The sequence below is a fragment of the Myxine glutinosa genome, chromosome 1 (genome assembly GCF_964187855.1).
Source record: "Myxine glutinosa chromosome 1, kmMyxGlut1.1, whole genome shotgun sequence".
NCBI lineage: Eukaryota > Metazoa > Chordata > Myxini > Myxiniformes > Myxinidae > Myxine > Myxine glutinosa.
The window spans coordinates 26021492-26043966 of NC_136261.1; the positions used below are offsets into that span (position 1 = coordinate 26021492).

At 45.4% G+C, this 22475-nt stretch overlaps 1 protein-coding gene across 2 annotated transcripts in view; it reads left to right on the forward strand.

The window, feature by feature from the left end:
- Nucleotides 1-21223, forward strand: part of LOC137421925 (cAMP-dependent protein kinase catalytic subunit alpha) — a 117721-nt gene extending 96498 nt beyond the window's left edge. For both annotated transcript variants that reach the window (XM_068108516.2, XM_068108525.2), the window contains exons 9-10: nucleotides 3020-3184; nucleotides 18995-21223. In XM_068108516.2, the coding sequence (XP_067964617.1) occupies nucleotides 3020-3184; nucleotides 18995-19120 (291 nt within the window). In that variant the 3' untranslated portion in view covers nucleotides 19121-21223. The remainder of the gene's footprint in view (nucleotides 1-3019; nucleotides 3185-18994) is intronic.
- The last annotated feature ends 1252 nt before the right edge of the window (nucleotides 21224-22475 follow it).

Consider the following 22475-nt stretch of genomic DNA (forward strand, 5'->3'; position numbering starts at 1 on the left):
CTATGGCCGGCACTCTGAACAAGTTGTGGCCTGGCATGCTCTTCTCCTCTGCTGTTATATACGTCCTCCTCGGCACCTCGCTCATGTTTTTCGACGATTGCGTGTTTTATATCCAAGCACATCATCCTCTTCTTCTTCTCAGTACCGTGTTTTCCACAAAGAGAAGGCGAGCTATCGCCGGCACTCTGAACAAGTTGACGGCAGAGATACTGTACGTGCACGTCAAGATAACCACGTGACCGGAACCCACCTGGCGGCGTAAACTCAAAATAAAGAAACATGCGAAAACAAAAATGCAGCGCTATACGACAGAGATACTGTACGTGCACGTCAAGATAACCACGTGACCGGAACCCACCTGGCGGCGTAAACTCAAAATAAAGAAACATGCGAAAACAAAAATGCAGCGATATACGACAGATACTGTACTTTCACGGAAAGATAACCACGTGACCGGGTGGCGAAAGCTCGTAACTCAAATCTCGGCTCGCATCTCAAAGCAATAAACCGCCCGAGCGACGGCCCGTATCTCGAAAAACTCGTAAGTTGGGGCACTCGTAAGTCAAGGTTCCACTGTATATATATATATATATATATATATATATATATATATATATATATATATATATATATATATATATTCAATAAATGCCATTTTTATTTGCCAAATGCTCATCTGTATATTACGTATCCAATTACAGTTTTTCCCAATTTGTTTGGCCTTTATGGCCGTAGAAGTTGCTGTTTACATGCAGTATCTTTTTATCTACCAAGCAATTATATTTCCACATGAGACCTCCACCAGATATAAAATCTGGAATTTCTGATTATATAGATGCACACTCTCAGGACATTTCAGACTGCTGTTAACATTCCACTGCCATAAATTAATTCAATTTTCCATAATTAATTCATTAGAACAAATTGAGGATGTTATACCTATCATATTCATTTATAGATTCATTGTTTTGAATCTGTCTACCAACTTCCATAAGGAAAAATATTAACTCTTAAGAGTCTTAGTAATATCTCACTTAATTTACCCATCATCTAAAAATTATTCACTCTCCATTCTCCTTCTGTTATTCACTCTCCATTCTCCTGTTTAGCCAGCGACTTTGTTTAAATTCCACAGCTTCATTTGGTGAACCACGTGTACAAACCACTGCTTATTCAGACCCCTTGTATGTTATAGAAACTATCCAAAGAAGTGTTACTCCCCTATAGCTGTTTCTTGTCTCCATTTCTATGCAACTAGTGAGTACCAATAACACCAGTATGCAAATATGTGTCCCAAGTTATTGAAATATATATTGCAGGTACATGTAACATCACCTTCTGATTTTTTAAGCTACGTAACAGCGCGTTCGTGTTTGTCCCTTGGTTTGAGATTCACAATACATTCCGTCGAAAAGCTCACAGTAGTGGCTGAATATTCCCATTTATTATTTCTCCCGTGAGATTTTATACCATTACCAAAATGTCACTCAATCAGATTTTTCCCATTATTTATATTATGTTAATCTATCTATAATTCCAGTAATCTCTGTGTGTGTGTGTGTATGTGTGTGTGTATGTGTGTGTGTATGTGTGTGTGTCTGTGTGCCTGTGACCGCTGTTTCTCGACAACCACGGGTCCGATATACTTGAAACTTGCCAGGTATATTGCTGGGGACCTGAGGATGTGCCTTTTCAAGGTTTCATATTAATCGGAGAAGTAGTTACCGAGCTATGTCCAAAAAACGATTCAACCAATCAGAGAGCAGCGAGCTATCACGTGTGCCGAACGTGGCGAACAGACTCTGCCTCGGACGGCACATTTGAGAGCGTATTCATTTATTTCACGTTGGCAAACTATGTTGGCGCTATGTTGGCGTTAAACTATGTTTTAAAACTAATTAAAACTAATTTGCGATTCATCGTAACTGCGATATGCGACCTTCCGGACAGTCAAATGAGGACGTCACTTCCGGACTTACGGATAGTCATAGTGACGACGTACTGATGCTGAACGTGGCGAGCAGACGCTGCCTCGGACGGCACATTTGAGAGCGTGTTCATTTATTTGACGTTGCAATCTGTGTTGATTGTTGTAAGGTACGATCGATTGTAGTACACGTTTATAATAACTCTGCCGATACAGGCCCGATTAACTGCAGCGCCATCCGAGCTGCGGCGTCGGGACGATACATTCATTGTACGGTCACATCACGCACTTACGGGCACGCCCATGGGCCCATGGGCACGCCCATGCATGCATGGGCGAAGACATTTTTTTTTTTTTTTTTGGCAAGGAACGGGCACCCACGTACGGGCACGTCCTAGTAACTAATAAATCAACCAACTTGATCCATTGCACAATCTGATTTGTTCATTTCCATTTTCCATCCTTCTTCATTTCTCATAAAATCCATGTTTTATGAAAATCGATATACGTTCAAGTCTGGTGTTACATTTCCTTTAGCAATTCAGCAACATTTTCTGTGCTATTATTTTTCCATAACATCTACCCCGAATACACATCCATACCTACAGCACAATTTTACATGCTGATAAAATCCAAATTTATATGTATCAGATCTACACCAGACAAGCCTGATAACGGTCATTTTAAACATTGTGACTGTTAATGAATATGCATTTAAATTAATGAATTATTAATTATGGTAAATTATTATTTTAAAAATGTATTTTTTAAAGTTTATTTATTTATTTTATTATTTATTTATTATTATTTTATTTTATTCTTTATTTTCTTTTTATTTTCTTTTATTATCAATTGATTAATTAATTATTAGTTGATTATTAATTAAATTATTAATATTTTATATCCCTGTTGCTTGTTTAAAGGATCACTCTTGTTCTTTTCTTTGAATGATGGCCTAACAAAATGTTTCTTCAGTATCATTTTTGCTATCCTGCCTTTTAGATGTAAATTGTGATATCCTCATTTCCAAAACTTGATTTATTTGAGAATTTGATGGAATTTTCACCATTGATTTTTGCTGTCTGCTCATAGGTGCGCTTCCCATCACACTTCAGTTCAGATCTAAAAGATCTGCTGCGGAACCTGCTCCAGGTGGATATCACTAAGCGATACGGCAACCTGAAAAATGCTGTCAACGACATCAAGAACCATAAGTGGTTTTCTACGACTGACTGGATTGCAATCTACCAGCGCAAGGTGCCATTGCCTGATCTTCCTGCCATGATACAATATAGGGATGGTTGAAATTTAACCTTGTATTTTGTTCATACTCTTACCCAAGTTTCTAAACTCAACATCAAAAGAAACCTATCGAATCTTTAGAAGGACACTCATTTGAAATCCTCCACGCAAAAATGAAAAATATTTGAACACAGGTGAAGTTCAGCTATCTTTACGAAACACATGTCAATAAACAAGAGGTTGCCTCAATCACAAAAAAGCAAAAAGCAGGAACATCACAAGGCGTGGTGCAACAAAAGTCACAGCACTGCAACACAAAGGCACGCACCTGAATGCAGTCAAAACAAAATGACACAGGAATGGACACAACACTCATAACAGTCAAGGACAGAATGACAGCAGTCCTCAATATCGTGTGTGTCCTCACTGAGCTGTGATGCAGGCTGTACACCTCCGACGCATGCTCTGTACCAGGCGTCTGATGTGGTCCTGGGGAAGTCTGTCCCACTCCTTCTGCAAGCCTTGAATGAGCATTTGCCGATCGACAGCTGTTGATCTCCTTGATGCAAGACGTCGACCAAGCTCATCCCATAAATGCTCAATGGGATTGACGTCAGGGGAATAAGGCATCCAAGGCATCACTTCAACACCCTGTTCCTGGAGGAAGTTGGTGGTCAGGCGAGCGAGCAGCTAGGGGTCGAGCGTTGTCCTGCTGGAAAACTGCGATGTCATGATGAGCCTGGAGAAATGGCAGCAGATGAGGTCTCAAAACTTCATTGACATAACACTGACTAGTGAGAACGCCTTTGATGACGACCAGAGGTGTCCTGAAACGGGTGGAAATGCCGGCCCATACCATTACACTGGGTCCTCCCCAACGATTGATCTGGTGCATACAGCATGATGCATACCTTTCCCCACCTCTGCGCCATACCCGTTGACACCCATCATCAGCATGGAGGCAAAATCTGGACTCGTCGCTGAACAAGACTGCACTCCACTGTTGCTGTGTCCACTGTCCAGCGGCGATGCTGCAGACACCATCTTAGTCTGTTCCGCTGATGCACTGCGTTCAACACTGGACCTCTGCAAGGACGTCTTGCCACCAGGCCCCGACTTCTCAAACGCCTCCGCACAGTAGAGACACTGGTGCGGTTGTTGTGGCGACCTTTTGTCACTGCAGCTGTTTGCGTCGCAGGGCGGAAACGATCACGAAGATGCTGCAACACAATTCAGCGGTCTTGGTTTGGTGTGGTTACTTGTGGTCTTCCTCTTCGTGGGCCATCATTCACAGGTCCAGTTTCACCGTAATGCCTGGCCAGGTTGGAAATTGCAGGCTGTGAGCAACCAAGACGATGGGCAATTGTTCGCTGGCTGACACCAGCCTCAAGCATCCCAATTGCCCTTAAACATTGTTCAGATGTCAGGTGTGGCATCTGAATTTTCTTGTTCTTTTCCCTGTCAGAAGCCTCTCGAGTGATGACAGACAGCAGTAAATGAATGTCTAACCATGAGAACTGAAGGTTTTCATTTTGAGGGTCATTATTTAAAGGGAAAGATCCCTATACAGAACCACTCAAGCATGCCATTGTTGATCAGCCAGGTGATTGAAGTGAAGTTCCCGTTACATAATAATCAGCCATTATGAAGAAATGTGTTTGTAAAGCTGCACATTTCAAAAAATGAAAGTGATAAGTTTCTTTTGATCAGTATATATTGCAAAGGTGATACTTGCATTTTATTTTAAACATGCAGAAGCCCAGAGTAAAAATACCACAATATAAAAATGGAAACCTGTTATTCTTGTGCTGGTTGAAAGAGCTCATAAAATTGGAGGTGTTGCCGATACACTGCCCGGGTTCAATCTTTTGTATGATTGAAAAACATAATTTTCCTGTAGCCTGGATTAATTTAAAGCAACTTTTACTTTTTTTTCTCTCTCTCTAAGGAGTGTTTCTTTGTTTCAGAGTGAGACAGACAGCATTAGGTTGTGTGTGTATATATATATATATATATATATATATATATATATATATATATATATATATATATATATATATATATATATATATGTATATATATATATATATATATGTATATATATATATATATATTGTTACGGAAACGGAGTACGGCTCTTCCCCTTAGCAAGAGGGGGGTTAATCCCCCTTTTACTTTCACTGGCCGTCTCCGCTCCTGAAGCTACCCCGCTCCACAAGGCAGGGGGGCAACCTCGTTCGAGACCGCGGACAAGATGTTATTTGCCGAGCGGATTAGCAGCCCGCGGCTCAAACCATTAACAAAAACTAGACCCGATTCTAAACGTTGGCCAAATCGTGCCACAGGTATTCAATGGGGAAATCACAAAGACGATCGGACGAGCATGAAGAAGAAGACGAAGGTAGGAAATAACAGGATTTATTATTACTAATTATGTACAAAACCAAAGAAACCAAGGAGAAGGAAAGAAACGAAAATAATGACAGAAGGAGAAGACACAGTGCAATTCTACTTATCTATACAGGCTTACTTATACCCCAGGGACAAGACACACAAAACAAACTCACGTACACAAAAGGATGGAATGGCAGGAATGGGTGGAGGGATGAGAAGGTTCAGGTCCGTGCAAACGGCAGGGCTGGAGGTGACAGCTCCGACTCCTCGCACTCTGGTTCACAGAACGGGCGACAGGGAGATCCGAAGACCGCGGCACGTCGAGGTTTGCGTGCCCACACTGGTTGTTCTTCAGAGTGCTGGTTGGTATCGCGAGCAGGGCGTGCCGATTCTCATTTGCTTTCCTCTCCAGAACTCACTCTCTCCTCCTCAACTGAACTCTCTGAACTGGGCTCCGGTGGACTGCGGTGGGAGGCTCCGGGCGACGGGTTATATAACCACGCCCATGGAACTTTCGCGAACCTCCTCGAACGCTCTCTCTCCGCCCTCTCAGGCCAAACCCCTCATCCTTGGTTGGTTGATCGGGGGCTGGCTCACTCCTCCTTCTCATGACGAGGTGGAGACACGCCTTTCTTCTCCGAGCTGACCGCGTGTGTAATGGAGTTTGGGTTGAAGAAAACCGCCCAATGCAATGGCACTTCGAATAGATGATTGGGGGAAACTTGAAAAGGGAACTAGCTTATGTCATTTGGTGCAATGCAGAGTCAACTAGAACGGGCACTCGGTAGAGCGCATACCTTCGCCGCAGCTACTGTTCTGTACTTGGTAAAAATACGATTTTGACCTTTTCGTGACCTTGACCTTGACCTTTGACCCGATTGCTCCCAAAATCTAATCAAATGTGTCCCGTATAATAACCAATCATCCCACCAAATTTCATGCAATTCGGTTGAATACTTTTTGAGTTATGCGAATAACATACACACACACACACAGACATACAAATAAATACACAGCGATCAAAACATAACCTTCCGCTTTTGCGAAGGTAACTAGTGGGAAACAGAGCCTTAACCTAACATAGAATAATAAATAACTATTTAGAAGGGTAAATGATTTTCGACGTGCATGCGATGGATTAACTAAGGGGACGACCTTTGACCTTTACACACAAAACGGAGGTGTTTACAAGAATTACTACTAGAGGGTCATATTTACAAACAAAGGATTCTCAAATCCGCAACTATATATATATATATATATATATATATATATATATATATATATATACACACACACACACACACACACACACACACACACACACACACACACACACACACACACACACACACACACACACACACACACACACACACACACACACACATATATATATATATATATATATATATATATATATACACACACACATACATATATATATATATATACACACAACAACAACAACAACATGCATTTTAAAAGGCCATTTTCCCTGCTAGAGCGGGGGTTAGCCTTGCGGTCCCCATGACAATCTTCTCCATTTTGCCCTATTTTCTGCATCTCTCCTTGTTAACCCCCTTGCCCGCATTTCTTCTTCCACCATCTTTAGCCAAGTCTTTCTCGGTCTTCCCCGTCTTCTACTTCCTTCTACATTCATTTCCATCACTCTTCTCAACCAGTCACTTTCATCCTTCCTCAACACATGACCAAACCATCTCAACCTGTTCCTCTTCACAGCATCAATCACAGGCTCTATTCCCATCATCTTTCGCAATTTATCATTTGTCTTCCTCTCTCTCAACGATACTCCGCACATCCGTCGAACCATTCGCATTTCCACCCTTTCCAACCTTCGTTGCTGCTCTACGTTCATTACCCATGTCTCGCTCCCATAAATCATAACACTTCTCACACATGCAGCATACACCTTTCCCTTCAGCTTCAACGACACTCCCCTCATCATCAGCACGCCACTCAATTCCCGAAACTTCTTCCATGCACATCTCACTCGAGCAACCGTTGCCGAGTCTGATCCACCTTCTCCATTCAGCATGTCTCCGAGGTAGCAAAATGTTTTCACACCTTCCAGCTTCACGCCATCTCCAAGATCCAACTCAACATTTCCTCCATCTGCAGCTCCCTCTGTGCACACCTTACATTTGAATGTAGCTGCCACACTGGTTAATGACCCTCTCAGACCACTACATTTTTGATGAACCCACTCAGCGCACATTGTACACTGAATGGAGTTCACTCCGACACCCTTCCTACACACAGCACAGGGCCACTTCCCAGTTCTTTCCACCTCACCACATGCTTTACCACTTGCCATCACCTTCGTCTTTCCGATATTCACCTTCAGACCTTTTGTCTCCATACATTCCTTCCACGTGTTCATCTTTTCCTTCAGTCCATCCATACTTTCCGCAATCAACACCAGATCATCTGCATACAACAACTCCCACGGTAAACCCTCAGGAGAGCCCTGATCGAGTTCAACGCCGCAGGTAGCGACCAAGCCCATTTATCGAGGCCCCGGCCGAGGGTCCGGAGGTGGAGCATGACAGCCCTCCAGATAATCCCGTTGAAGCGTTCGATCTGCCCATTAGCCTGGGGTCTGTACGGCGTGGTGTAACTAGACGCAATGTTATTTTGAAGCAGATAGCCGCGCACCTCCTGAGACAAGAAGACCGCACCCCGATCGGTATGCACGTAGGCCGGATACCCGAACATAGAAAACAAATTCTGCAGGCACCGAATAACCGTGGCAGCCGACATATCCCCGCACGTGTAAGCAAAGGGGAATCGCGAGTACTCATCTACGATAGTGAGCAGATAGCGAGAGCCGCTCGACACCGGCAATGGGCCCTTGAAATCCATCGCCAAGCGTTCCCACGGGCGTGTAGCCTTCACCAGAGTCCCCATGGGAGGGTTATAGAAACGCGGTTTGATTTCCGCGCAGATAGCGCAGTCGCGACAGATACGGCGGATATCGTCAATCGAGTATGGGAGATTCCCACTCCGCACAAAATGAGCGAAACGCGTTACGCCGGGATGGCCCGCAGTGGCATGCAGCACCCGTAGGCCCTCCAAAGAGGTGATACCGGCACATGTAGCTGGGCGTGATAAGGCATCGGCGGCCCGGTTATCCTTCCCCGGGCGATATTTGATGGTGTAACAGAAGTCGGCGAGTTTGATACGCCAGCGAGTGATTTTCTCGTTCTTAATGCGCTGGGCATGTAAGGTGTCGTACATGAACGCAACGCTTTGCTGGTCCGTGATGATTTGGAAGCTCCGCCCGAGTAAGTACGGGCGCCATCGCCGAATAGACTCGACGATCGCATACGCTTCCTTTTCAACGGACGAGTGTCTCCGCTCAGCGGTGGTAAGAGTCCGAGAAAAGAAAGCCACGGGACGCCCCCCTTGGGAGAGGGTCGCCGCGATGGCCTGATCCGAGGCGTCACTTTCGAGGACGAACGAGCCGCTCTCGTCGATCGTCGCCACGGCGGCTCGGGCGATGTCGGCCTTAAGGCCGTCAAAGGCCGTCAATGCGGCCGGACTCAGGGGAAAGGTGTCGCAGGCCACAAGGGGGCGAAGTTTCGCGGAAAAACTTTGCACCCATTGGAGTAATGGGCGAACAGCCTAGGGCGCGCTCAGGGACGCCCGATCGCAGGGAGGGGCCATGTCGAGCAAAGGTCGCAGACGCTCCTTATCTGGAGCGACAGAGCCATGGGTCACGGTTGTACCCCAGAAGATCTATCGTGCGTAGGGAGTATTGGCACTTACTCTCGTTCATAGTTAAGTGATACCGCTGCGCGACCTCAAGGAAGCGCTTCAGATTAGCATCATGGTGCCCTTGGTCATATACACAAACCGTAAGATTATCGAGGTAGACGAAAACATCGGTTAAGTGCTCCCGCGCAACGAGGTCATCCATGGCCCTCTGGAAACAAGCAACCCCGTTCGTTACCCCAAAAGGCAGTCGCGTAATTGGTACAACCGCTGCCCCGACTCAAATGCGGTATAGATACGATCCGCCCTAGAGATAGGGATCTGGTGGTACGCACTACGGAGATCGAGAGTGCTATAGACCGAATACTGGGACACCTGTTGCACTAGCGCGTCCATCCCCGGAAGGGGGTAGGCATCCAGCTGTGTAAAGCGATTAATCGTTTGGGAATAGTCGATTACCATACGTCTGCGATGGGCCTCGCTGCGCACCACCAAGACCTGGGCGCGCCACGGCGACCTACTAGGTTCTATGATGCCGTCTTTCAAGAGCTGAGCCGTTTCGTCCGCAATGAATTGCATGTCAGCGCGAGAGTAGCGTCGGGATTTTACCGCGACAGCGGTGCAGGTCGGAGGTTAGATTGGGGAACAGCGAAAGCGGCTGGACGTCCATTTGCACTAGGGCGCACACCGCAAGCGCGTCGTCAGCCCCCACAACAAGAGTGTCAGGCCCACCAAACTCCATTACCAGACGTCCATGCAGCTTAAGAAAATCGTGTCCTAACAGAATATCAGCACATAATGCGGGTAAAACCATAAGGTGTACATCAGGGAAAACCCGTCCCTTTAGCACGAGTTTCAATCGGCATTCCCCCTTCGTGCTGAGTCGAAGCCCTGGGAAGCCATGAAGATCCGTCTCGTAGACCTCCAGATCCGCCATCCATGCCTGAGCACAAGTCGCTGGTCGATAAAACTATCCGTAGATCCTGTATCCACCAAGGCCCGAACACAATGGCCTTCGACCATGAGGGAATAAGGGCTTGAGCCAGGCCAGACGAGGCAGCTGGGAGCGGGACTGAGCCCCCGAATGGGTCGGTCCAGCCTCGCGGGTGGATCCTACGCCAGCAGCAGTTTTGCGGTTGTGGCCGGAGTCTGTGTTGTCCATGGGAAATCCATTATCGTCATCAGAGGGCTTTCCCAAGCATTCCAGTGTTTCGCGATTCAAAAACTGACAATTCTGACGGGAAAAGGCCTCCGTAGTATTTGAAATCGCCTTTTGACAATTTTGGCAGAAAAAGGCTTCCGTAGTATTCGAAATCGCCTTTTGACATTTTTGGCAGCAAAAGGCCTCCGTAGTCTTTGAAATCTCCTTTGTCTGGGCGTGGGCCGCCGTTAGCTCGTGGACGACTCGAGGAGAACGTTCCGCTGGGGCTTGGCGTGGCTTCAAAGCCCCTTGCGTGGCCCGGAGATTGGTCAAGGACACGTCCTTTGTGCCCGATGGAGGATGAGACGATGGTGGCTGTCCGGTGACGCCCGCCAAGGACGTCTGAGCGCCCAGGGGCCCGCAGAGAGGGGCCCTCCCCTTCGAAGTCGGGTAAGGCGCCGGGTGTCGGGCTCGGCTCGCGGGCTCCGCAATGAGCCCATTCAAGGTCGCCGCGCCCGCACGAGTCAATGAGCCGCGAGCCGCGTGCCGTTTTCCTGCACACTTTCGCGTAATGACCCTTTTGCGAGCACAAATGACATATAGCGTCTCGTGCCGGACACACGACCCGGGCATGACGTGGGCCCCCACAAAAAAAGCATGCGGCCCCGCGTAAGGCCTTGGGTCTGGTCGTAACGGCAGCCGTCAGGGCTGGGTCATCCTCTGGAGCATCCCGGAGTTCAGCGAGCGGATCCGCGTCCTCGGCGGTAGCACTCTCTGGCCGGGCGTGTAGTGTGGTGCCCGCCACGAGGCGCGTGCGATCATAGGTGTTCGATTGCATCCGCGCTTCGGTGTACACTGTACCTTGCTCGAGTGCCGTAGCGAAGGTCAGGTCGGTCTTCTCCAAGAGTTTGAGCCTTAGTTCCTGGGAGGAGACCCCTGCAACGAAGGCATCTAAAAGACGATCATCCTGAGCCTGCGCGGGAGTCCGTGGCTCCCTGACGCTGTCCAGCAAAAGCTGCCGGAGCTCCTGGGCGTAATGGTCCATTGCCTCGTTGGGTTGCTGACGTCGCGTTTGCAGCAAATATCGTGCATACACCGGGCTTTTTTCCTTTATGTATAGCCGTTTGAGCTCCGCGATGGAAAGATCATACGTCGCGCATTGAGCGATAGCGTTGTATACCCGGTAGTCGATTTTTGAATGGAGAGTTGCTAGCTTCGCGGCAGCCGTCGGAGCGGTCTCAGGCTCATCAAAAAGATTCTCCAATTGTCGGAGCCAGTGCTTCAGCTGCAAGCCTCCATCCGTGGCTTGTGGGTCGGCGCTGAATACGGACACCGTCAGCGTCTTATTGCCAGCCATGTCTGTAGATCTTAAATGCAATTAAGTGTTGTGTAAAACCAATCAGGTCCACACAACTTTAGTCCAACGGTTTGGTTTAATTGCATTTAGATCATGACATCATCCTGTAAAGTAGAAAATACAATAAGTATACGATGTGACGTCACATGGGTCCATTCATATCATTCAATGCAAGCAAGCTGGATATTCTATGCAGGCGTACCGTTAGCGAGTCTACCAGATGTAACATGTCACAGGAGAAGTCTCGGAGCACCGTCCGCAGCAGCGGGTCTTATAGTCACGCCCCTAGCGGTGTCAACGAGCAGCGAGCATCACCCCGGGTTCAGTACGAATACGATTTCACTACATGCATTTCGTCGATCTTCACTTTCTTCCTTATCCTCCTCTCCAACACCCTTTCCAATACCTTCATTCCATGCTCCAATAACGTTATCGCTCGGTACGAGCCACACTCCAGAGGGTCACCTTTCCCCTTGTATAGAGGGACGAGGGTACTCAGTTCCCAAGCCACTGGAATGCGGCCTTCTTTCACCACCAGATTACAGATCTCTGTCATTCTCTTCACACCCCAACTTCCTGCTGCCTTCAACATATCTCCCACAACTCCCGTCGGCCCTCCCGCTTTTCTACCCTTCATTGCTTTTATCGCTTCCTCAACTTCCTTCTCAGTTATCTTCTCTGCCGGTCCTAAAACTGGGTTACTCTCTATGTTGCCATCCCATTCATTCTCTGTATTCAACAGCATTTCCATATAGCTTTTCCATCTTCCTTTAATTCCATCTGGGTCGACAACGATTTGTCCCACTTCATCCTTCAAGCAGCTCACCCCCATCACATCACACCTCTCTTTCGCTATCTGCTTTGCAATCCTGAATACCGCTCTCTGACCCTCTTCCGAATCCAAGCGTTCTCCGAACATTTTCCTACATGCCTCCTGCGCCTTTGCTACCTCTTTCTTTGCAGCCTTCCTGGCTGCCTTATAACTTTCATGCTCTGCTGTTTCTGCTCCCGTACCCTTCGTCTTCTGCCACTCCTTGAACTTTATATATATATATATATATATATATATATATATATATATATATATATATATATATATACATACACACACACACACACACACACACACATACATACACATACATACATACAGACATACATACATACATACATACATACATACAGTCACGTGAAAAAGTAAGTACACCCCGTGTAAAGTTTTGACTTCTTCAACATACAGCTATTTGAACTTCATTTCAACAATATTGATAGATAAAGGTGATATAATATAACAAATATCATGAAACATTTATATTTTGTAGTCCATTGTATAATTTAAATAAACATAAATGCAAATTTCGCATGTGGAAAAAGTAAGTACACCCCGACAGTTATCACTACTTCAAATACCTAAAATTAGAATCAGGTGCACCAGCTCAGGTGCAAATGATTCGAACATCGTTAGAGAGGATCTTGGAGGAACCTGTCTTATTTAAACCTCAGACATTTCGTTTGGTTTCCTCTTTGTTGTTGAAGTGTGTGGCGTCACCATGCCTAGATCAAAAGAGCTCTCTGAGGCCTTCAGAAAAAAGGTTATAGATGCCAACGAGTCTAGGAAGGGATTTAAAAAGATCTCCAAACAATTTGAAATCAATCATTCGACTGTCCGGAAGATCATCTACAAGTGGAGAAGATTCCAAACAACTGCCAACTTGTTCAGGCCAGGCCGCCCCAGCAAGTTCAGCCCGAGAGCAGACCGCAAGATGCTGAAAGAAGTCTCTAAGAACCCCAGAATGTCATCACAGGACCTACAGGTAGCTCTTGCCACTGTTTATGTCAAAGTGCACGAGTCTACCATTAGAAAGAGGCTGCACAAAATTGATCCACATGGGAGGTGTGCCAGGAGGAAACCTTTGCTGTCCAGAAATAACATCAGGGCAAGACTAAAGTTTGCCAATGAACACTAGGCAAAGACCAGCACTTCTGCAACAATGTGCTCTGGACAGATGAGTCAAAGGTAGAGCTATTTGGCCACAGTACCAGAAGACATGTTTGTCGAAAACCAAAGACAGCATTTGACCACAAGAACCTGATACCAACTGTAAAGCATGGTGGTGGAAATATTAAGGTTTGGGGCAGCTTTGCTACATCAGGGCCTGGGCAGCTCACCATCATATAATCCACAATGAATTCTTCATTATACCAGAGGGTGCTTGAGGATAATGTGAGGCCATCTGTCGGAAAGTTGAAGCTCAACCGAAGGTGGACCTTGCAACATGACAATGACCCTAAACATACCAGTAAATCCACCAAGGAATGGCTGAAAAGAAAGAAATGGATGGTTCTGGAATGGCCAAGTCAAGTCAAGTGAATGGCCAAGTCAAGCCCGGATCTAAATCCCATCGAGATCCTGTGGGGGGATTTGAAACTAGCTGTGCATGCAAGAAACCCCTCAAACATCGCACAGCTGAAAGAATTCTGCATGGAGGAGTGGGCAAAATTTCTCCCAGTCGATGTCAGAGACTGGTAGACAGTTAAAAGAAACGCCAACTTGAGGTTGTTTCTGCCAAAGGGGGCAATACCACCTATTAGAGCCAAGGGTGTACTTACTTTTTCCAGATGTGAAATTTGCATTTATGTTTATTTAAATTATATAATGGACTACAAAATGTAAACGTTTCATGATATTTGTTATGTTATATCACCTTTATCTATCAATATTGTTGACATGAAGATCAAATAGCTGTGTCTTGAAATATACACAAATAATTAAGTTTAGCACCCCCCCCGTTTTTTTACAACCTCGCACATTACAAGTTTGTTGTCGTCAAAACAGTGTAATATACCCATGATATTGCTATATTTTCTGGAGAAGTGATATTATGGTCACATAAAAACATAACAATCATGCCGTTTTCAATATTTTATTCTGAATAATTTAAGGTGAAATTTTTTGGGAATTTTAGGCATATTTTCACCTCAATTTAAGTATGGAGCTATAGGTCCATCACGGACAGTGTGGATGACGTTTATGTTTTCTAACGTACAGTCATTGTTCTGAGAAGACCTCTAGCGATCTTTGCGTCAATAACGTGTGTAGGACCCACGTGATCGGATCACTGACTCAACCCTACGTCTCATAGACCCTGTAAGCCGTCGTATGCGTTGCTGTGGCAGGTTGTTCCATTCCCGATGTAATGCACGTTCCAATTCATCCAGATTGGCTATTGGAGGGACCATCTTCGCAATTTGTCGTCCCAACATGTCCCAAACGTAGCCAATAGCCAATCTGGATGAATTGGAACGTGCATTACATCGGGAATGGAACAACCTGCCACAGCAACGCATACGACGGCTTACAGGGTCTATGAGACGTAGGGTTGAGTCAGTGATCCGATCACGTGGGTCCTACACACGTTATTGACGCAAAGATCGCTAGAGGTCTTCTCAGAACAATGACTGTACGTTAGAAAACATAAACGTCATCCACACTGTCCGTGATGGACCTATAGCTCCATACTTAAATTGAGGTGAAAATATGCCTAAAATTCCCAAAAAATTTCACCTTAAATTATTCAGAATAAAATATTGAAAACGGCATGATTGTTATGTTTTTATGTGACCATAATATCACTTCTCCAGAAAATATAGCAATATCATGGGTATATTACACTGGTTTGACGACAACAAACATGTAATGTGCGAGGTTGTAAAAAAACGGGGGGGGTGCTTAACTTAATTCTTTGTGTATATGTTGAAAAAGTCAAAACTTTACATGTGGTGTACTTACTTTTTCACGTGACTGTATATACAACAACAACAACAACAGGCATTTTAAGGCCATTTTCCCTGCAAGAGCGGGGGTTAGCCTTGCGGTCCCCATGACAATGTTCTCCATTTTGCCCTATTTTCTGCATCTCCCCTTGTTAACCCCCTTGCCCGCATTTCTTCTTCGACCATCTTTAGCCAAGTCTTTCTCGGTCTTCCCCGTCCTCTACTTCCTTCTACATTCATTTCCATCACTCTTCTCAACCAGGCACTTTCATCCTTCCTCAACACATGACCAAACCATCTCAACCTGGTCCTCTTCACAGCATTCATCACAGGCTCTATTCCCATCATCTTTCGCAATTCATCATTTGTCTTCCTCTCTCTCAACGATACTCCACACATCCACCGAACCATTCGCATTTCCACCCTTTCCAGCCTTCGTTGCTGCTCTATGTTCATTACCCATGTCTCACTCCCATAAATCATAACACTTTTCACACATGCAGCATACACCTTTCCCTTCAGCTTCAAGGGCACTCCCCTCCTCGTCAGCACGCCACTCAGTTCCCGAAACGTCTTCCATGCACATCTCACTCGAGCAACCTTTGCCGAGTCTGATCCACGTTCTCCATTCAGCATGTCTCCGAGGTAACAAAATGTTTTCACACCTTCCAGCTTCACGCCGTCTCCAAGATCCAACTCAACATTTCCTCCATCTGCAGCTCCCTCTGTGCACACCTTACACTTGAATGTCGCTGCCACACTGGTTAATGACCCTCTCAAACCACTACATTTTTGATGAACCCACTCAGCGCACATTTTACATTGAATGGAATTCACTCCGACACCCTTCCTGCACACAGCACATGGCCACTTCCCAGTTCTTTCCACCTCACCACATGCTTTACCACTTGCCATCACCTTCGTTTTTCCGATATTCACCTTCAGACCTTTTGTCCCCATACATTCCTTCCACTTGGTCATCTTCTCCTTCAGTCCATCCATACTTTCTGCAATTAACACCAGATCATCGGCATACAACAACTCCCACGGTAAACCCTCCTTTACGTTCCGAGCCAGCACTTCCATCTCAGCTACAAATAGTAGTGCACTCAGTTTACGTTTCTTCAATTGTAATGGCTGATTATGTAACGGAAACTTCACTTCAATCACCTGGTTGATCAACAATGGCATGCTTGAGTGGTTCTGTATAGGGATCTTTCCCTGTAAATAATGACGCTCGTAATGAAATCCTTCAGTTCTCGTGGTTAGACATTCATTTACTGCTGTCTATAGTCACTCTAGAGGCTTCTGGCAAGGAAAACAACAAGAAAATTCAGATGTCACGCCTGACATATGAACAACATTTAAGAGCAATTGGGATGCTTGAGGCTGGTGTAAGCCAGTGAGCAATTGCCCAACGTCTTGGTTGCTCACAGCCTGCAATTTCCAACCTGGCCAGGCTTTACTGTGAATGATGGTCCATGAAGAGGAAGACCACGGGCAACTCCACCAAACCAAGACCGCTGGATTGTGCTGCAGCATCTTCGTGATCGTTTCCGCCCTGCGACGCAAACAGCTGCAGTGACAAAAGGTCGCCACAACAACCGCATCAGTGGCTCTACTGCGCGGAGGCGCTCGAGAAGTTGGGGCCTGGTGGCTTGATGTCCTTGCAGAGGTCCAGTGTTGAACGCAGTTCATCCGCGGAACAGACTAGATGGTGTCTGCAGCATCGCCGCTGGACACAGCAACAGTGGAGTGCAGTCTTGTTCAGTGACGAGTCCAGATTTTGCCTCCATGCTGCTGATGGGCGTCAACGGGTATGGTGCAGAGGTGGGGAAAGGTATGCATCATGCTGTATTCGCCAGATCAATCGTTGGGGAAGACCCAGTGTGATGGTATGGGCCGGCATTTCCACCCGTTTCAGGACACCTCTGGTCGTCGTCGCTGGCAATCTCACAAGTCAGCGTTATGTCAATGAAGTTTTGAGACCTTATCGGCTGCAATTTCTCCAGGCTCATCCTGACATCGCAGTTTTCCAGCAGGACAACGCTCGACCCCATGCTGCTCGCCTGACCACAAACTTCCTCCAGGAATGGGGTGTTAAAGGGATGCCTTGGATGCCTTATTCCCCTGACCTCAATCCCATTGAGCATTTATGGGATGAGTTTGGTCGACGTCTTGCAACGAGGAGATCAACGGCTGTCAATCGGCAAATGCTCATTCAAGGCTTGCAGGAGTGGGACAGACTTCCCCAGGACCGCGTCAGACGCCTGGTACAGAGCATGCGTCGGAGGTGTACAGCCTGCATCACAGCTCAGAGAGGACACACACGATATTGAGGACTGCTGTCATTCTGTCCTTGACTGTTAGGAGTGTTGTGTCCATTCCTGTGTCATTTTGTTTTGACTATTCAGGTGTGTGCCTTTGTGTTGCAGTGCTGTGACCTTTGTTGCACCACCCCTTGTGATGTTCATGCGTTTTGCTTTTTTGTGACCTTGTTTATTGACACGTGCTTCGTAAAGATAGCTGAACTTTACCTGTGTTCAAATATTTTTCATTTTTGCGTGGAGGATTTCAAATGTGTCCTTAAGATTTGATGTTTCTTTTGATGTTGAGTTTATTTTTATATATATATTCACTTCCCCGTCACACTTCTGTGTGTGTGTGTGTGTGTGTGTGTGTGTGTGTGTGTGTGTGTGTGTGTGTGTGTGTGTGTGTGTGTGTGTGTGTGTGTGTGTGTGTGTGTGTGTGTGTGTGTGTGTGTGTATTTCATATAAATATGAAATATATATATACATACACACACACACACACACACACACACATATATCTTGGCCTTCCAATATGTTCTTGAATCATAGCATACCTGCATTGAAATTGTGCACCACCTCATAATTGATTCGTGCCCTTCACCTACTTTGTTCGAATTGTGGCTTCATTAACAAAAAGCACTTTTTTGATCATAACTTTAATAATTTTTCTCCAATTTTCATGATATTGAGTTTTATGGATAGAATGTCTTTATTTACACTCTATCCCTAGAAATTGAAAGTCAAGGTAATATGGTGATTCGAAAATAATATGGGCATCATTGGATCGCGGGCCAAGGGTAAGTTGTGGGCGATCGCCAATGGTAAGCCCCTCGGTCAGGGGAGGCTTCTTATCTTTGGCGATCGCGTTGTGATCGCAGATATCTAGTTCTTGTTCTTCTTGTTCTTTTTGGACAGCCAAACTCAAAATTGTTTGAAGCTCAGGACTTTGTTTGAACAAGTTTATGGACCTAATGGTTCGAAGGGAAATTGAATTGTTGAAGAATTCAGGTGTACGATAGTTTTCCAATAAATTAAGCAAATTGCTCACTTTATTGCTGTCACAAATGCTTTCCACCAATTTTGTCTTTCCGTTTTCCTTCCACATGCAGGTTGAAGCTCCATTTGTCCCCAAGTGCAAAGGTCCTGGAGATCATAGTAATTTTGATGATTATGAAGAGGAAGATATCAGAATCTCTTCCACCGAAAAGTGTGCCATGGAGTTTGCCGAATTTTAAGCTTGCTGGCAGTTCGGCCCCTGGTCCTCCTCCTTGCCCTGGCTCGGTTTCTCTGCAGGTCCAGGTCTACAGTCGCCCCGTGAGCCTCAGCGACAGCCCTTTGTTTCCTTGCTTAATTGCACCCCTCATTCTACCTTAACTCATGCTTTCCCATATGAAGTTTGTCTTGCTTAAACACTGGACTCATCTGCAAATAGATGGCTCCCCCTCACTCCCTCCCACTCAACTTGCACGCAAGTATGTTGTGCAGGAAGTATGTTCTTCATTAACAGCTGAGCTCTAAAACGTGGGCGCTCGTCTTACTTGCCGTGCCCTCGACTTTTGGCTCGGCAAAGCCGGGTGTAGTTGAGACTGGGGTGAGAAGGACATTTTTATGGGCCAGCAGTAATTGGGAAAGGGGGAGGATGGGATCAAGTGAGGTACGTGAACGGTGAAGAATGTGGATCATTCGAAGATATACGAGGGGTTAATCTTTGAGTATCAATGGTGTCCGGCAACGAATTGGTGGAAGTTGAATTTCATGATTTATCAGAGAGGGGCGTTTGGGTTTGAGTTATATTTTAGGTGGTAAAGGGAGGTACGAAGGGAGTGGCCGACGAATCAGGGTGGGAGAGGTCGTGCACCTGTTTTTTGTTGACGTGTTTTTTTTTTGTTGAGGTTCATCTTGAAGTTGTGTATAAACAATTAAATATGAAAGGGAGTGAGACAGAGCAATCTGCTTCCTGGTTCTCATGCAGCGTTCACGTCGTCAAAGAATTTCACTCCTTTTTGTTGTTTCTTTGTTTCTTTTCTTTTTGTATTTTCTCGTCCATCACGTTGAAAGTTTTTCCGCCATCATAATTTAATTGCGCTTCAGTCATGCTATATTAGGGCAGTGCAGGTTGTCACACAATTAGTGCTCTGCTTTACAAGCAAACGATATATGGGCTTGAAGTGTGGCCTTCAAGGTTGAAAAAAAAAAATCTTGAAAGCAAGAGATCTGCAAACTGTACATTTTTTTTTTTTAAGTGTGAAATGCACTGCACTTCCTCCTTTTGCTCGGTTTCCTGTCTGTGACATTTCTTTAATTTTCTCTCTTTCTTTTCCTTTTCTCTTTCTCTCCCTCTCTCTGCCACCTCTGAAAGTCTTACTTCCTGACTCTCAATTATGAATTTGAAATGTGCTCTTTATCTGGAGGTGTGTGTGTAATCCTCTGATCATGTTATTTTAAAACTGCTGCTCTTTATGTGCCTCACTTGCTCTCCAGTTTTGGAAACGATTGGCCAATATTTGCCACCAGTTAGGGCTATGTGAAAAACTCCACTCAAATTTGGAGTATGACCAGGTGTGTATGATCTACTATAAATAATTGTAATCATGTTACCCATAATCTAGTATGGCAAAGGGTCCTCCACACCGTTCCTCCAGCGCAGTTTACTTTGCGCCTACTAAGTGTGCAACCAAGTCGCACCTTGCGGATTCTCACTGCACAGACGAGGCTCCCTGTTACGTGTGTGTGTGTGTGTGTGTGTGTGTGTGTGTGTGCGTGTGCGTGTGTGTGTGTGTGTGTGTGTGTGTGTGTGTGTGTGTGCGTGCGTGCGCGTGTGCACGCGTGTGTGTGTGTGTGGATGCTCAGCTTGGGTCATTGTCCTGCCTTGTCCTCCACTCGGCAATCTTTGTATGTCTGCCTCTCCCTCCACGATGCACTTCCTTTGCTTGGGCGAATGTAACTCGCTGCCACAGTTGTAGCCGTGTTTCCTTCAACAGCTGAACCGCACTACTGAGCCATCTGCTCGGCTGTGGTTGGTTACCCGTCCTCTCCGTCAACCGCACGTGCACCTACCCAGGCCCCGAACCACCCTCATCTACAACTGATGCCCCACTCCCACCCCTCCTCTGATCTTCCCCCACACATTCCACAACCCCACACCTGCCGCTGTCGCTGCTTCCCTGCGCAAATTGTCCCAGACACGGCTCGCTGTGGCTATGCGTTGTATTGGTGATGGTTCCCTTGTTTGTTCACATACGTACAAAATACAACTAAAAATACTTTGTAGTAGATTTTATGTAACACTGTACAATATTGTAAACGTTAAAATACGAATAAAACTCATTTGTATGATTTTTTTTCTTTCCTGCAAAAGTCATTTATGACTCGATGGTTGGTGGTTAATGTGCGGAATTTTTTGTGGATACAAAGTCGAGGCTCGTGGAATAGCGAGAACACAAGGAACAGCAGAAACGGGTGGGGGGTGGGGGGCCAAATATTGGAGGACAAATAAAGGGAAACTTGAACAAATAATGGGCGTGGGGAGGAATGATGGGTATGGGAGGAATCAGGAGGTGGATAAGATGGATACAGAAGCAAACTCTCAGGATGGAAAAACTTGAAATTTGGATGGTGGGGCAGAAAATATCATGGTTTTGGATGGGTGATGATCTGAGATGGTGGTGAACAGCTGTCTTGATCTGGAGGGAAGAATGAGATTGAAGAGGATGTAAAGTTGGTTCCACAGGCAGGAAAAAAATAAGAGGAGCAAATGAGTAGAGGTGAGCAGTGATCCTGGATTTAGATAGTCTCATTGTAAGGGAGTTCATGGTGGAACGTGAGAGCCCTATAGAAACCTGGGGCGGACAAACCACGGAAAGAGCGGAGGGTGCAAAAGGGCAATTGCATGTTACATGTGTTACACTTCAGACTCTATTTTCAGGAATAAACTTCCATGAACAATTTTCCATTTATTTTAATCCTTATTAATGTCGGAAAATTAGACCTGTCTGCCAATTATTTTTATGATCTATTGCATTTTACTGCGTTATGTTGTGTTACAATCAGACTATTAGCCTGGCTTGAAATTTTTTACAAGTTGTCAAAGTTCAGTATAGTGAGTGAGTTACTATTATATATTACCATATTTTTATTTATTTGGTAATCACTAAAGCTTATGGGCCAAATTTTTTTTAACTGTTCAGAATATTAAATGCTTGAATCGCTGAAATATTGTTACATGTGCAACAGAAATTTGTTGCGTATTACGCATCTCAATCTGGCAACTTTTCTTGGTTCTCTCTCTGCTCACATTTGTCATTTAGCAAAGGACACTTGATAAAACTATTCAATGAATCTTTTCATCCATTATTAAAAACAATGTGTATCATCCATGATGTTGAGGTTGGCATCAGCCGCTGTTTTCCCTTTTCTTATTTTTTTTATTTCTGTTAAAAGATCCCAATCGTCACCAGCATTTAATCACTTGGTCCTCGCCCCATAAGCTATCCAGCAAGTTTGGTTCAAATTTGTTAACTTTTTGAGAAATCCTGCAGGAAAACATTTCCTCCCGTGGAGGTAAGAAATCGGATCTGTTTTCCCATCAAA